The sequence below is a fragment of the Salvelinus alpinus genome, chromosome 24 (genome assembly GCF_045679555.1).
Source record: "Salvelinus alpinus chromosome 24, SLU_Salpinus.1, whole genome shotgun sequence".
In the NCBI taxonomy this organism is placed as follows: domain Eukaryota; kingdom Metazoa; phylum Chordata; class Actinopteri; order Salmoniformes; family Salmonidae; genus Salvelinus; species Salvelinus alpinus.
In genome coordinates, this window is record NC_092109.1 from 36,674,321 (window position 1) to 36,690,301 (window position 15,981).

The window sequence follows — 15,981 nt, forward strand, 5'->3', positions numbered from 1 at the left end:
AAAGTATACAAAGATAATAATAGACCCAGACATAGCTTAACGACAAAATGACCACGACTATCGTCCCCAAACACAAATTCAACGAATATTTAGATCAGAGAATGAAAGACAGAGCAGGCGGGAAATTACACTACAAACCCGTTAAAAAGATTTGGGAGGAAGTGAGGCTGAGATGGACTCAAACAGGTTTCCTTAGTGGAGTCGCCCCATCAAAAGGGCAACTCCTCATTATGGAGAAAGAATTGGAGGAAGCAGTGAAGCAAGGGATAGAATGTGAAGTTGATAAGAATAAGAGTCACTTATTTAAAAAGAAGGGACAAAGCAAAGGGAAAAGGCACAGGCTGAGATGAGAATAGGTTTATGGGCAATTGAGGAAATTAGGAAAGCTCTCCCTTACCGGAAACCTGATACGATGGGAGTGGTCACTGGTGCACCAACTGACACCAAAGAGGGCAGGCCCAACAATAATGACGCCCCACCTACCACCACAGCAGCCCCATCGGCCCCAACCCATCTCAGGGGCACTGTGGGGTTAATGGCAATTCCCCAGGCTCAGTTCAAACTCCCATGTGCATCACCACATTACCCAATACAATAAGGATAAGGGAGGGGCTGAAACACAAATCCAGTCCCTACAGGTACAACTTTTGAAACTACAATTGAAAGAGGCCCAGAAAGGAGAGAAACCCAAGAAACAGATGGTGGCTGAAGACCAACAAGAAATCTCACAAATCATTGAAAAAACTGTTTCCCGAATGATACAGCAACAACAACTACCCATCTTCACCCAGCAGGGACCACCTATACACCCACCCCAGGAGCAGCCATTCCAACTGCCGTATGCCTACCCGTTTCAGCCATACCCTTCGTCGGAACCACCACTACAACCCTACTACCCACTACCACAATCAAACTATTCACCCACATGGGGACAGCCCCAGAGGTACTCTGGATCTTATGGAAGCTGTCATAATTGTAAACAAGCTGGGCATATGGTGCGACAGTGTCCACACCCAATAACCCCGGCCCAAAGCCAGTTTCTGGCCAAAAGGGGACGAGGATACGCCCCTAGACCAAGGGGGAGTCAGGCCAATGATGTATCAACCACGTGCGGCCCTTCAACCCGCATACAATTACCCCAATCCAGACCCGAATCAGCAATCACCTCCCCCTTTTCAGGGCATGGCTGACGAATATGCCCCATGGCCCTGAAGCTGCTCACCACTAACCTACACTCATCATTGACCTGGACTACTGAAGCATCAAAGGCTTTTGCACTCTTGAAAACAGATCTCTAAGTGGCAGTAGCCCTAACAGCACCTGACTAAAAAAAAAAAAAAAAAAAACAAGTTCCATCTGGATGTTTCTGAAAAGGAAGGATTTACATCATCCATCCTTTTCCAGAACCTAGAGGGGGAGAGTAGAGTGTTGGTGTATCACTCCTCCAAACTGGGCCACATTAAAGAAGGACAAATCACATGCTCCAGGTATGTGGCTGCAGTGGCAAAAGCTATTGGAAAAACAGCCCACATGATAATGTGCCATCCATTGGAAATCCACACCCACCATGGGGTTGCAGCATATCTGATGAGCAAAGAATTCACGTTCAGCGCTGAAAGGAAAACGAAAATCCAGAATAAATGCACACAATCACACATCACATTTGTCAACACTGACAAAAACATGGCAGACGCACTCAATGCTGAAGGTATACCCCACTCCTGTGCAGAAAGAGCTGCACAGGAACTGAAACGGAGACCTGACCTGGGGAACGAACCACTCACCAACACACACAGATATGGGGAAAGACAATGTGACAAATGGAATAAGGTACCTGTTAGTTATGGTAGACAGGTTCTCTAAATGGGTTGAGGCAATACCAACAGCAGGGGAGGATGCAAAATAGGTCATTAAGTGGCTGCAAACCGAACTCATGTGTATTGTTTAATGACAAACGCTCCATGTACCAATAGGGTCGGATGTGTAAATGTCAACTGATTGTTGTTTAATGATGGGGTTAGTGTACAGGCCACAATCTCATAAGTCTCGTGGAACGCGCCAATCAAATGTATGTGCAGGTTTGAAGTTGATTTGGGTTGAAGTCCTGCCCCTGGCGTTGCTGGCCATGATAGCCTCTCCAGGTGCAGGCACCCATCTCTCTCCTCATGAGACAATGGCTGGAGGAGTCATGCTTGGTCCACCAAGGAAGGGAGGTCATATGCCCGCCCTTGATGTACAACAAATTGTAATGTTTGATAATTGACGGAACTATCTGCAGCTCTCTCCACACAGATTCATAAGGTCCAACGGGGAAGCAGAAGGGAGATCTGGCACACGGAAGGTAAAAATTGGTGACTGGGTGGGGTTAATGTCCACAAGAGAAAGTGGCTAGAACCCAGGTGGACTGGACAGTACGAAGTGAGGGAGGTTACTTCACACTCAGTCCAGGTCAAAGGTAAATCAGGCGCACCTTGGCACCACCTCACACATTGCACTCCAGCCCCAATCCCTTCTAGAACACTGACAGAAGTCAGAGCTGATTTAAACAGCTTAAATTCGATTCCAAATGAAGACATTTCTGACTCAGGTGATGCGGAATCAAACTCCGCCTCCCCTGATAAAGGAACCTCGCCCAGTTAGAGGGATATTTCTCCCTCCCTGGGCAAGGCTAGGGATATCTGGCCCCTTATTTGTGATATTCCTACTGACATTTGGGGTGTCCCTGGGCACTTTCACATGGTTAATAGAATAACTATAACCGGATCCCCATGGATGTATGTCACGGACACTCTAGTCTAACTAGGTAATAATAGATTAAAAAATTTAAAAAAATTAAAAATTTAGAAAACAATAGTTAAAATAAGAAACTAATATGGCTCAAATTGAGAAGGTTGAATAAGAGTGGGTGGAGAGCTATGCAGAGAATGGACAGAAGATGGCAGTATTGCAGCACCCAAATGGTCTCCCAGCCGACTGGTTGAATGCTGGTGACATAATTTTGTTTTTTGGAGTAAACATTAAGGTTAAGGGTTTCCGTGTACCCAGAGATAAGATATCTTAAAAGAATACACTCATATGGGAATAGGAGTTTTACTTTCTGAGTTTTATTTAGGCAAGGGACTTTGAGAAGATAAAGGGTTCTTTTGGTATGTTTAGATATGGAACACGAATGTAGGTGTAACATTTTGACCTGTTTTCTGTTTCCATTGCATTTTCCGGCGACTTGATCACTCGCGGGGAAATGTGGTGAGAATAATGAGATTGTGTCATTTGGGATATTAGTTTTGAGGTAAATTGATTATAATAGAGTTTATAACTCTTGACCATAAGGTAAGCATTTGTATTGGCCATTAGAAGATAGAGATAGGTTAATTAAGGTTAAGTTAGGACTTTAAAGGTTGACACTATAAGACCTGTGGTTATTTTTAAATCCATGCAGATAAAGTCAAAACAGTGAGACACTTAGTTAATATTGTAAAGGAACACACAGTTGTTATTGACTATTATTACAAAAAGGCAGACAGATGGGTCTACCCCGCACTGTTCAGACCTTGAAGGTTTGAGAGCAGAGTGGGGAGGGTGGACCAGGAAATGAGCAAGGTAGGCTGTGAAATAAGATAGGAGAAAGGGGTTAACATATATAAGCAGCACAGATACATTTCAAAGTAGATAAGTCACTTGACAGAGAATTAGAAAAGAATAGATATGAATGTACGCCAAAGGGAGAATTGGATATGCGGGGAATAAAAGGGACGTTCCTAGAATATGATGTACTAAGTTATTATTTAGAGTAGGTAAGGTTGATACCTGGCCAGAGCCAGGTATCAAACGAAGGAGGGTACATTGTGGACTAGGAAAGGATGGGGCCTATTGGATAATAAACTTATTTAAAATTAAACATTTATAGCTAAAAAAAATAAATAAATAATTAGGCATAGAAGTTAAATATATAATCAGAAAGAACAAATGAGGAACTGTTTGCTAACCAAACCTGTATGTCCAAGAGTTTATACATTGCAGGTGAATTAAGGGAGAAGGTGAATCACTCGACCTGGGGGCATATCGCACTTGGAGGGTGAGACACACTGACACTGCCGAATGATCACAGAGTTAAGGAGAAGAACTGTTGCTAATAGAGCTCGGGGATCAACTCCTTAATGAAGAATTCCCTGCCCCCGACCTTTCCTCACTGTGTTCGTTCATAGAAGTGAAAGTGTTGCTTGATCTCTGGCTGATGATGTGTTCTCTGGGAGAGGGTGGGGTTTTACAGGACTGCTTGTAGTCCTGAGCTGCCTGATCAGGATACGATGGGGATGATACCATCGCAGTGCTGCCAGAACCACCACCAGTTCCAACGGACCAGGGTTCAGCCGGCCTCCTCCACCACTTCAAGACCAAGTCCCACGCCATCACCTAAGCTCTCCAATCTGGTACAGATAATAAATATAAAAGACATCTCAGATAAGTGAACATTTGGGGACTGAAACTGTTTATGAGGAAAGGGAGAATATGTGGTTGGCCTACAAAACACTTAATAGAAAAGACTGTGTCGTATGTGGACATGCCAGACCTATTCTGGCTGCTCACCCATTTGTCCTAAGTAATGGGGAAGGTTGGATGTGCATATTGGAAAAGTTCGAGAACATGCACACCAACCTGTTGGGGGTCCCAATAGGGGTCCCCCACGAATTCCAGACATTAACCAGGAATGATGGCCTGTGGCATCTGATGCCCATCATTGGCCCAGCTATTGTTGATGTTAAACAAAAGGTCTGGATCAATTATAAACACACCCACACAGGACTTACTGGGATGGCTGAACAATTGGATGCTGCCTCACAAACCAGTAGACACAATAGACTAACACTGGACATAAGTCTGGCCAACCAGGGAGGTGTATGTAAAAAGATTGTAGAACAGTGTTGCACGTTTGTTCCTAACAATACTAGTCCGGATGGGAGCATTTCAAAAGCTCTGAGTGGGTTGGCAAGGTTATCTGTGGAGATGAAGGGTCTTGCAGGTGTGGAGGAGAGTGGACTGTTCCCCTGGCTGGGTGGTTGTTTTGGTAAGTACACTGCAATGATGATTACTGGATTTCTGACACTAGTTGTGGTTTTTCATTTCTGTGGTGCCTGTATCATACCTTGTTTGAAGAAGTTTGTTACAGATGTGTAAGGAGACTCTAGTATGATGCCGTTGCTTGATGCTCCAGTTGGAGAGGCTGATACGAAAACGAGCTTCCGCAGGAGAGTGGGCTGACAGAGGAGGACCCTTGGTTTGCTGTAGTTGATGTTGAATGAATAAAAAGTGATGTTTGTCCTCCCTGTTGTGAAGGTTTGAAGTTCCCGGGTGGCGACGAGCCCACCTGGTACAGGTTGAATAGAGGGATGGACCTGAGGGTTTAACATATTCTCGTTTTTTGGTTTACTAATGTGTGGTTGACCACTCCAGGGGTAGTTATTGGAGTGGTCTCCTTTTTGGTCCTTGCTCATTTACGACTCAACTTACATTGATGCTATTGGTCTCCCTAGGGGGTGCCAGATGAATATAAACTGGCGGACCAAGTGACAGCTGGGTTTGAATCATCATTTTGTTGGTGGTGTACAGTTAATAAAAATGTGGACAGAATTAACTACATTCATTTTAATGTCCAGAAACTGGGCAATTGGACTCAACAAGGCTTCGAGGCGGTCCATGGACAATTGGCAGCTACGTCCCTGATGGCATTTCAAAATAGAATCGCGGTTGATATGTTATTGGCTGAACGGGGGGGGGTCTGTGCAATGTTTGGTGAACAGTGTTGTACTTTCATTCCCAATAACACAGCTACGGATGGGAGTCTAACTGTAGCATTGGAGGGACTTCGTACCCTTAATGGTAAGATGAAACAGCATTCTGGAGTGGACACTACTATGTGGGACTCATGGATGGATGCTTTTGGTAAATATAAGACGCTGGTTTCCTCCATCCTAGTATCAATTTCTGTTTTTGCGGCCATTCTTGTACTTTGTGGATGCTGTTGCATTCCATGTGCGCGCACGCTTGGTAGCTGTGTTATAACTGCCGCCATAGACCCTAATCAGGAAAGGGCCCAAATGTTCCCATTGCTTGATGATGGGGAAGCTGGACCTGTCTATCTATTTGAGGACTAAGATACTTTTATGTCACGTCTCTTGTGAGACGTGAAGAGAGGGAATCAAAAATTTGTCTTCTGACAAATTTTATCCCATAGCTTTGTCTTTTTATACTTTTATGTCACGTCTCTTGTGAGACGTGAAGAGAGGGAATTAAAAATTTGTCTTCTGACAAATTTTATCCTTTAGTTTTGTCTTTTATATACTTTTATGTCACGTCTCTTGTGAGACGTGAAGAGGGGGATTTGTAAGAAATTGTATTAGATATTGGTAACTTGTTTTAACAACTTCTCAACATTACCTATAAGTTGACACAACATACACACCCCCTCTTTCTCTTGGACATATGCTGGACACATAGGACATATACACGGCACCCACAATTCCCCTCCCCCATGACAATCACACAGACACACCCAACCCATGGTTGGACCTCAGGACAAAGAACTCTCAGGAACCAATGGAACGTGGACACCAGGCCTGATCAGGACTACCCAAGACCCAGATCGACCAATCGGAAGGCCGGACTCGCAGATCTACCTACTTTGCTTGTTGTCTATATAGTACTGTACATTTCTGGAAACTGGTCTCTTTTCCGGACGATTCACTAGGAGTCAGACTGAAAGAGCCTTGCTGCAAGATTTTACTAAGATATCTTTACATGTGATTAAACGGCCTTATTATAAAATTATCCACCTCGTCCTATTGTCTCCTCTTGTTCTCCTGTCAACAGTAAACGTTTTACTAACAAGTGGAGCTTATAGGTACGTGATGACATCACGTGCCACGCATCCTTCAAAAATATTCGCAATCATCATTTATTCGAAAAACCGTTTCTAACAGAATTTGTCATAACAAAGAAAGTTTGACAAAAGAAAAATCCACCCCTGTCGAACGGATAAAAATATTGTAGCCTATATCTGCCGTTTCAATTACATTTTTGTTTTGCGACATTGCTTTTCCCTCTGCCTCTCCCTCTTTCCTCTCCCTCTGCAAGCGGCCAGGTCTAGGTCCAAAAGGCTACTTAACACCTTCTACCAAGCCATAAGACTGCTGAACAATTAATCAAATGGCCATCCGGACTATTTGCATTGACCCTGCTGCTACTCGCTGTTAATTATCTATGCATAGTCACTTACCCCAACCTACATGTAAAAATTACCTCGACTAATCTGTACTCCCGCACATTGACTCAGCTGTATATAGCCTCATTGTTATTTTTGTATTACTTTTTTTATTTAGTAAATATTTTCTTAAAACTACATGGTTGGTTAATTAAGGGCTTGTAAGTAAGCATTTTACCGTAAGGTCGACACCTGTTGTATTCCGCGCATGTTAGAAATACACTTTGATTTGATTTAAACCTGGGTCAATGGAAACCTGCCCATTGAGAGAATGTCGAATTTGGTGAACAAAAAATGTAACGGCCTACGTGAGGTTTATTTGACCGAATAGAAGTTTCGTAATGCTTAGGTTGTTATGAGTATACTGATATATAAGGACACGTGACATATATCGGCGTTGTCTCAAAATGGCTAAGCATTATCATGACATGAGGCTATAAGCATAGCATCTTTCTCCATTGAATACAGGCGGTTGACGTCAAAACCCCTCATAGAATATTCAAAATTATATTAAAATAATGAGATGTATCCACCTATCCAAAGAGAGGAATAGAAGGCAGCTTGATAGCCCACCGTGCCGCTTTGAGGACAACCACACCCATTATTTGGCAGAGAGACAAGTATCTTGTCAGTATATTTATAATCTTTGGCCAAATGAAGCACAACCACAGATTATCCATCATATTGATCAGATATGCAAGTGGGCGCTCTAACAATGAAAATAAATGTCTTAAAAAATGGAAGGCAGTCGGGAGGAGGCAAGACCAAGAGACCACTCATGGCAAGACCATGAGTGTGAACAACAGGCACAACTCTAAAATATTGTTTTTTCAACAACAACAAAAAGTAAAGTCTCATACTTATATCAGTACACTCGTAACAACCTAAGCATTATGACACTTATATTAGATTAAATAAACCACACGTAGCAAATAAACCATGCCATTTTTTCGTTAACCAAATTTAACACTCATTGACCTCCATACAAAAACTCCTTGATTGGTGGGCGAAAAAAAGGAAATGACGCCACCTGCTGGAAAAGACAGATTTTGGGCCCAGTTATCCCTCTCGCTTTGCCTTTCCCTCTCTGGCACAACCTAGCCCAGAGTTCCCCAACTGGCGGCCCGAGACAAATTTGGCCCGTGGGGTGGTTTTATTTGCTCCCCCAAAATTTTCTGAGGTCTTTTTATTTTTTATTATTCGATGAAAACACCAGGAAATCAGCTTCAAGTGATTTTTATTTTGGAAATCTGTACCAAATGATTCCCCCGCATAATAGAGAGACGTGAATGTATACAAATAATAATGAATGATAGTTGATTGGATTTATATAGCACTATTCTACTAACTGAGGTACTCAAAGCTCTTTACATAATAGGGGGAAACTCACCTCATCCACCATCAATGTGTAGCATACACCTCAGTGATGCACAGCGACCATTTTTGTGCCAGAACGCTCACCACACATCAGCTATCAGGTGGAGAGGTGAGGAGTGATATATGCCAATTAGGAATGAGATGGATGATTGGGTGGCCAGGTTGGGAATTTAGCCATGACACTGGGGTGAACACCCCTACTCTTACAATAAGTGCCACGGGAATTTAAATGACCACAGTCAGGACACCCGTTTTAACGTCCCATCCGAAAGACAGCACCCTACGCAGGGCAATGTCTCCAAATGTAATCAAGATTTGAAATTATTATGTTTTAGTCCAATATTATATCTGCTTGGGCTTCTTGCGGTAAATTTGCAGTCTAAAAATTGTTTTTATTATGTTCACGACCAAAGACCATCCGCTCAAGAAATGATTGGCCCGCGGCTGAATCTAGTTGATGATCCCTGACCTAACCCAAAGGCTGGCAGATGGCGATATTAGTTCTTTCATCGTACTGTCCAAAAGGGAACGCATGCAGTCAACTATACGTTCGTATCCCCCGTGGACCGGTTCGTACATAAAACATTCTCCATTCAGGCTGCAAAGGCATCGATTTCGTCCTTAAATTTCTTTATGAAACACAATTTTCCACCACCATGCTAGATTAGCTAATGTCTGTCCTGGACGTTGCGTATCGCGTTCACCTAATCAAGTTGCAGCAGTCTTATCTTGAAACACCAGAGCAGAGGTGAAAAAAACAGAGTCCTGCAACCTGATTGTCTGAACCCGATACGCAACATTCAGGACTAGCATTAGCTAATCTAGCATGGTTGTGGAGAATGAAATGGTGTTTCATAAATAAAGTATGCAAATTTTTCCAAAAAAAATCCGTCTTCTCGCCATTAAATCGAGGATACGAGTGTAAAGCCGGGTGCGTGCATTCCTTTTGGACGGTAAGAGGAAAACGACTCAATATCGCTATCTGCCAGCCTTTGGGCTACAGCACAACCGATAATTCATATTTGGAGATGAGGAAGGCTTGGGGGGAAAAAAACGTTTTTATTGCATTTAATTACCGTAAAACCATAACAATTTCATGGGTTGTTAGCTCTCCACCACCATGCCAGTTCTCCTTAGTAATACCATACCACTAATACCCACGCTTTCTCACTTTCTCTGATTGTCATTATCTCTGCTGAGATCAGTGTGCTCAGAGAGCTACCCTGTGATTAAAGCTGGGGCGTTGATTCCCTCCGGACTCTTCCGTTGTCTCTCCTGGGTGACTGTAAACGTCAACAGCATTATCCCTGTCGTAATCCAAATCTCATCTCCCGTACTCTCTGCTGCCACTGTTGTTTATCCCCTCACAAAGACAGAGAGACTCTGCTGCTCAGGCAGAAGGACTACCAGGGATGGATGGATAAATAGAGCACGAGTGTATTCATTAGCACACACTCTAGCAAAAAAGAAAACAAGCAAATGCTGGTTTTGTTTAGGTTTGTTTCCATTTGGTACACCTCAGAGCTCTCTCTCTCTCTTTCTGTGTGTTATAGCTCTTGCAGGTTGCTAAGTACTGAAATGGGTGGGGCCAGCGCTACTGAAACATGAACTGTGTGTATGTGTGTTACAATTTATTTCCACGTAGTCATGTTCTTTCACACATGCATACTTGTGTGGTGAAGCAATTAACAACAACTAAACAACCTAACAAAACAAACTGATTTCTGGCCATTGTGTCAAACAGCCTTCTTAATGGGAAGTTTTGTCAGGGTGTTTGAATTCAACTGGTTAGTTTATATGACTATGTCTCCTCTTCACCACTCATAAAGATCTGTCTCCTTTTCACCACTCATAAAGATCTGTCTCCTCTTCACCACTCATAAAGATATGTCTCCTCTTCACCACTCATAAAGATATGTCTCTTATCTTCTCCACTCATAAAGATATGTCTCCTCTTCTCTTCACCACTCATAAAGAAATGTCTCCTCTTCACCACTCATAAAGATATGTCTCCTCTTCTCCACTCATAAAGATATGTCTCTTCTTCACCACTCATAAAGATATGTCTCCTCTTCACCACTCATAAAGATATGTCTCCTCTTCACCACTCATAAAGATATGTCTCCTCTTCACCACTCATAAAGATATGTCTCCTCTTATCTTCTCCACTCATAAAGATATGTCTCCTCTTCACCACTCATAAAGATATGTCTCCTCTTCTCCACTCATAAAGATATGTCTCCTCTTCACCACTCATAAAGATATGTCTCCTCTTATCTTCTCCACTCATAAAGATATGTCTCCTCTTATCTTCTCCACTCATAAAGATATGTCTCCTCTTATCTTCTCCACTCATAAAGATATGTCTCCTCTTCTCTTCACCACTCATAAAGATATGTCTCCTCTCCTCTTCACCACTCATAAAGATATGTCTACTCTTCTCTTCACCAATCATAAAGATATGTCTCCTCTTCACCACTCATAAAGATATATCTCCTCTCCTCTTCACCACTCATAAAGATATGTCTCCTCTCCCCTTCACCACTCATAAAGATATGTCTCCTCTTCTCTTCTCCACTCATAAAGATATGTCTCCTCTCCTCTTCTCTTCACCACTCATAAAGATATGTCTCCTCTTCTCTTCTCCACTCATAAAGATATGTCTTCTCTTCACCACTCATAAAGAAATGTCTCCTCTTCTCTTCACCACTCATAAAGATATGTCTCCTCTTCTCCACTCAAAGATATGTCTCCTCTTCACTTCACCACTCATAAAGATATGTCTCCTCTTCTCTTCACACCTCATAAAGATATGTCTCCTCTTCTCAACTCTTAAAGATATGTCTCATCTTCTCTTCTCCACTCATAAAGATATGTCTCCTCTTCTCTTCACCACTCATAAAGATATGTCTCCTTTTCTATTCTCCACTCATGAAACTATCTCTCCTTTTCACCACCCATGAAGGGTTTGCTTCTCTGTTGGAGAAGACTCGACAGAGCAGCAAATCCCTCTCATGGAGATAAAGCACAGTATAGTGGTTTAGGATAAAAACTATTTACATTGGATGTTTGCTCATGTGTGTCTGTTTGAGTAAACAGGTGTTGTCCATGTGCGTATTGGTTGTCTAAACAAAACTTTGTTTTGCATCAGAACCATCCTTTAAAACAAAACAGACATTTGAACATAGCCAGAATTATAGCACAATGCACACTATATTGTTTATGTAGACCTATATTGCTGTTGTTGAGCACATTGTATTATGGGGGATAGGGGCTACAGGAAGAGGAAGTGGTGGAGGTGGCGATACACTTCCTGCTGACATAACAGCTGTGTGTGTGAATGGTGTGAATACAGGGAGTGTCCCTAATGGCACCCTATTCTCTATTTAGTGCACTAGTTTTGAACAGAGAACCTGGTCAAAACTAGTGCACTATAGATAGTATAGTTTGCCATTAGGACCACATCGCGATTTCGAAATTCAACGAAGGGCCGAACAGATTTTGTTTTCAGGCCAAAAATCAATCCAAAATCATGGGCATTAATTTTCTCAATCCAAAATCATGGGCATTAATATGGAGTTGGTCCCCCCTTTTCCTGCTGTAACAGCCTCTTCTGGGAAGGCTTTCTACGAGATGCTGGAACATTGCTGTGGGGACTTGCTTCCATTCAGCCACAACAACATTAGTGAGGTCGGGCACCGATGTTGGACGATTAGGCCTGACTCGCAGTCGGCATTCCAATTCATCCCAAAGGTGTTCGATGGGGTTGAGGTCAGGGCTCTGTGCAGGCCAGTCAGGTTCTTCCACACCGATCTCGATAAACCATTTCTGTATGGATCTCGCTTTGTGCACAGGGGCATTGTCATGCTGAAACAGGAAAGGGCCTTCCCCAAACTGTTCCCACAAAGTTGGAAGCACAGAATCGTCTAGAATGTCATTGTATGCTGTAGCGTTAAGATTTCCCTTCACTGGAACTAAGGGGTCTAGCCTGAGCCATGAAAAAATATTACAGTTGGCACTATGCATTGGGGCAGGTAGCGTTCCCCTGGCACCAGCCTGTCCCAGATTCGTCTGTCGGAATGCCAGATGGTGAAGCGTGATTCATCACTCCAGAGAACATGTTTCAACTGCTCCAGAGTCCAATGGCGGCAAGCTTTACACCACTCCAACCGACGCTTGGAATTGCGCATGGTGATCTTAGGCTTGTGTGTGGCCGCTCGGCCATGGAAAGCCATTTCATGAAGCTCCCGATGAACAGTTCTTGTGCTGACATTGCTTCCAGAGGAAGTTTGGAACTCTATATTGAGTGTTGCAACCGCAGACAGCTGATGCAATGGCTATTCCCTTCAGCACTCGGCGGTCCTGTTCTGTGAGCTTGTGTGGCCTACCACTTCGCAGCTGAGCCATTGAATGTAACTGAGCTCTTCAGTACGGGCCATTCTACTAACAATGTTTGATATGGAGATCGCATGGTTGTGTGCTCGATTTTATACACCTGTCAGCAATGGGTGTGGCTGAAATAGCTGAATCCACTCATTTGAATGGCTGTCCACATACTTTTGACCAAATAAAATTGTAATATTTCCCATGGGCCGGATCTGGATTGAATGGGACCGCGGGCCGTAGTTTTCCCACCCCTGTCCTGAGCTCATTTATTAAACTGGGAAAACAAAAACTGATTTGTGTTTAGTGACATCTTCTACCTACTTGCGGTTAAAGAGAGTAGCAGCATAGTGCAAGCTCAGACAAGCAGCGAGTCTTGTGCCACAGGAGCTAAGAAACACAGTCTTGACTTTCTCCCTCAGATTCACCGTGCTCACTAGTTCAAAACTGAGCTGATAGTGGATAATGTAGGGTTTCAATCCAAACCTTTGTCCTGAAGACCCACTGCATATAATAATAATAATTTATTCAACTTATATAGTTTTCAAAGACTCTCAAAGCACACAAAAAAGGCAAGTAAGTTCTCCCATGGCAACCTGCTCCTCCACACAATCCACTGGCTTCCAGTCGAAACTCGTATCTATTACAATACCATGGTACTTGTCTACAGAGCAGCAAGAGGAACTTCCCCACTCTACCTTCAGGCTATGCTCAAACCCTACACCCCAACCTGAACACGCCTTTCTGCCAGCTCTGGTCTCTTGGCCCTGCCACTCCTACGGGAGGACAGCTCCCGCTCAGCCCAGTCCAAGCTCTTGTTTGTCCTGGCACCCCAGTGGTGGAACTAGCTTTCCCCTGACGTTAGGACAGCAGAGTTCCTGCCCATCTTCCAAAAACATCTGAAACACTACCTCTTCAAAGTATCATAAATAACCCCCCCCAAAAAATACATCCTTTCAGAAACAAACACTTGCACTTAGCTTTTTTCCACCCTTACTAGCTCTGACTTTGCTGGTAACTACTTTATTGAGGAAACAATGTGGTTTCCTCAACAATCCTCGATATGTGGTTATCTTACCTAGCCCTGTAAGTCGCTCTGGTTAAGAGCATCTGCTAAATGACTAAAACGACAATGTAAATCCAGCAGAAGACTAGTCAGACAGCCATGTTTATTATTATTCTAGATGGAGAGTGTGGGAAATCACTTCATAGCCTACACTAAGAGGTATACTACAAAGAAGGCTCAATGAGTTAGCCAGCTAACTAAGAAAATATGTGTTTTTGGTTGTTGAATCAATTAGACTATGCCCATTTCAAGCTTATCTTTCATCCAACCTGACAGAGCTTGAGAGGATCTGTAGAGAAGAATGGGAGAAACTCCCCCAAATACAAGTGTGCCAAGCTTGTAGTGTCATACCCAAGAAGACTCGAGGCTGTAATCGCTGCCAAAGGTGCTTCAACAAAGTACTGAGTAAAGGGTCTGAATACTTATGTAAATGTCATATTTCATTCTTATTTTTTGTTTAATACATTTGAAAAAAAAAAAGTTTTTGCTTTATCATTATGTAGTATTGTGTGTAGATTGATGAGGAATAAAAACAATTCAATACATTTTAGAATAAGGCTATAATGTAACAAAATGTGGGAAAAGTGAGGGGGTCTGATTACTTTCCGAATGCACTGTATACCCCTCTGGTGTATTGTCTGCTGCTTTGTCTGTTTCCAGCACGGGTTAATCGGAATTAACAGCTGGCGGTTGCTGCGCATGCGCTGATCCTCCATACAGAGGAAATAGCCGGGGAGTAGGTAGCTGCCTGAGAACGAACGAGCGAGCGAATACCACGGGTACAGCTGGTTTCTCTTGGAACAATTATGACCGTCTTTCCGTTGTCGCTTTCTCTCAGGTATCTGTTTCCCGGTCGCTGAATGGCGCTGGTTACCGTGCAGCGCTCGCCGACCCCCAGCACCAGTTCCAGCCCCTGTGTTTCGGTAAGCCACGGTCGTTTCGACCCCCTCAACCATCGAATCTCTCGCTCGTAGCTTTGGGTTGATTTCCGCTGTTTTTGCGGACTGTACATAACTGCCTTTGTACGTGTACGCATGCGTAAAATGTATATTCATTTTGGAATACAGTAGCAAATGTATCAGTCTAAATGTGATGCATTATAGCTATCTATCACTGTTGCAACACATTTACCAAGCACAGACAATGAAACGTATGTTAAATCGTCTCACATCTTTAGTATGGTTTCATGAGGAGAAATATAGGCTACATTTTGTCTGGTAGGTTTCGTCAGCTGCTACTGACATCGCGACGTAATTTACACGCCGGTAAGCCCAGGCTACTAGACACATCAGCGAGTGACCGTAGTCTACTGTAAAATGGGCAGGTTCGTTCACTAGAATAACTGGCCTCCCCAAGTCATCAAAAAACACTTTATCAGACCAGGAACATGGTTTGGTCACTTTCTTTGTTTCCTGGAATAAACCGTGACCCGTTTCTCGTTGGAGAAGTAACTAAGTAAAGCCACATTTCCTGCTCTTCAGTATGTAATAAAGCCTTGTGGTACTCGTGACGCGTATGAATGCGGGTAATTTACAAGTCTCTAGACTGTTGTGTCGTTGGCATGTAAACTAGTAGTTTATTGCCTTGACCGGTGTAGACGTATTATCTATCTATGCAAAGCAGCTGAACCGGGTTCCGGTATTTACACACCGCCTGTGTGCCTTGTGCCTCATTACAGAAGCCTGTCAGGCAATCAGGAAGCAAGAGTTCATGCTGCACATTGCTAAATAGTGCTCTGGGTTCCTGCATGGTCCAAGGGTCACTTGCATAATAGTGAGAGCTAGTAGTTGTAGGCTGCCTGAAGAACCAACAATGTGTCTGTCTTGGGTACAGTGTAGTATTATCTGTCAATCTTGCCAGAATATTCCAACTGTTACGCTTGTTTTTACTGAACTGC

The 15,981-nt window shown here is 43.2% G+C and overlaps 2 protein-coding genes across 3 annotated transcripts in view; one reads left to right on the forward strand and one right to left on the reverse strand.

The window, feature by feature from the left end:
- nsrp1 (nuclear speckle splicing regulatory protein 1) overlaps positions 1–9,077 on the reverse strand; it is a 16,405-nt gene extending 7,328 nt beyond the window's left edge. The window contains exon 1 of one of the 2 annotated variants that reach the window (XM_071364835.1): positions 8,649–9,077. Coding sequence is in view for 1 of the 2 variants with exons in the window: in XM_071364837.1 (XP_071220938.1) it covers positions 8,649–8,653 (5 nt within the window). In the remaining variant the exon portion in view is untranslated. The remainder of the gene's footprint in view (positions 1–8,648) is intronic. The other variant, XM_071364837.1, reaches the window with a different exon arrangement.
- Positions 9,078–14,789: 5,712 nt separating this feature from the next.
- Positions 14,790–15,981, forward strand: part of ssh2b (slingshot protein phosphatase 2b) — a 45,605-nt gene continuing 44,413 nt past the window's right edge. The window contains exon 1 of the mRNA XM_071364810.1: positions 14,790–15,007. Within this exon, the coding sequence (XP_071220911.1) occupies positions 14,945–15,007 (63 nt within the window). The 5' untranslated portion in view covers positions 14,790–14,944. The remainder of the gene's footprint in view (positions 15,008–15,981) is intronic.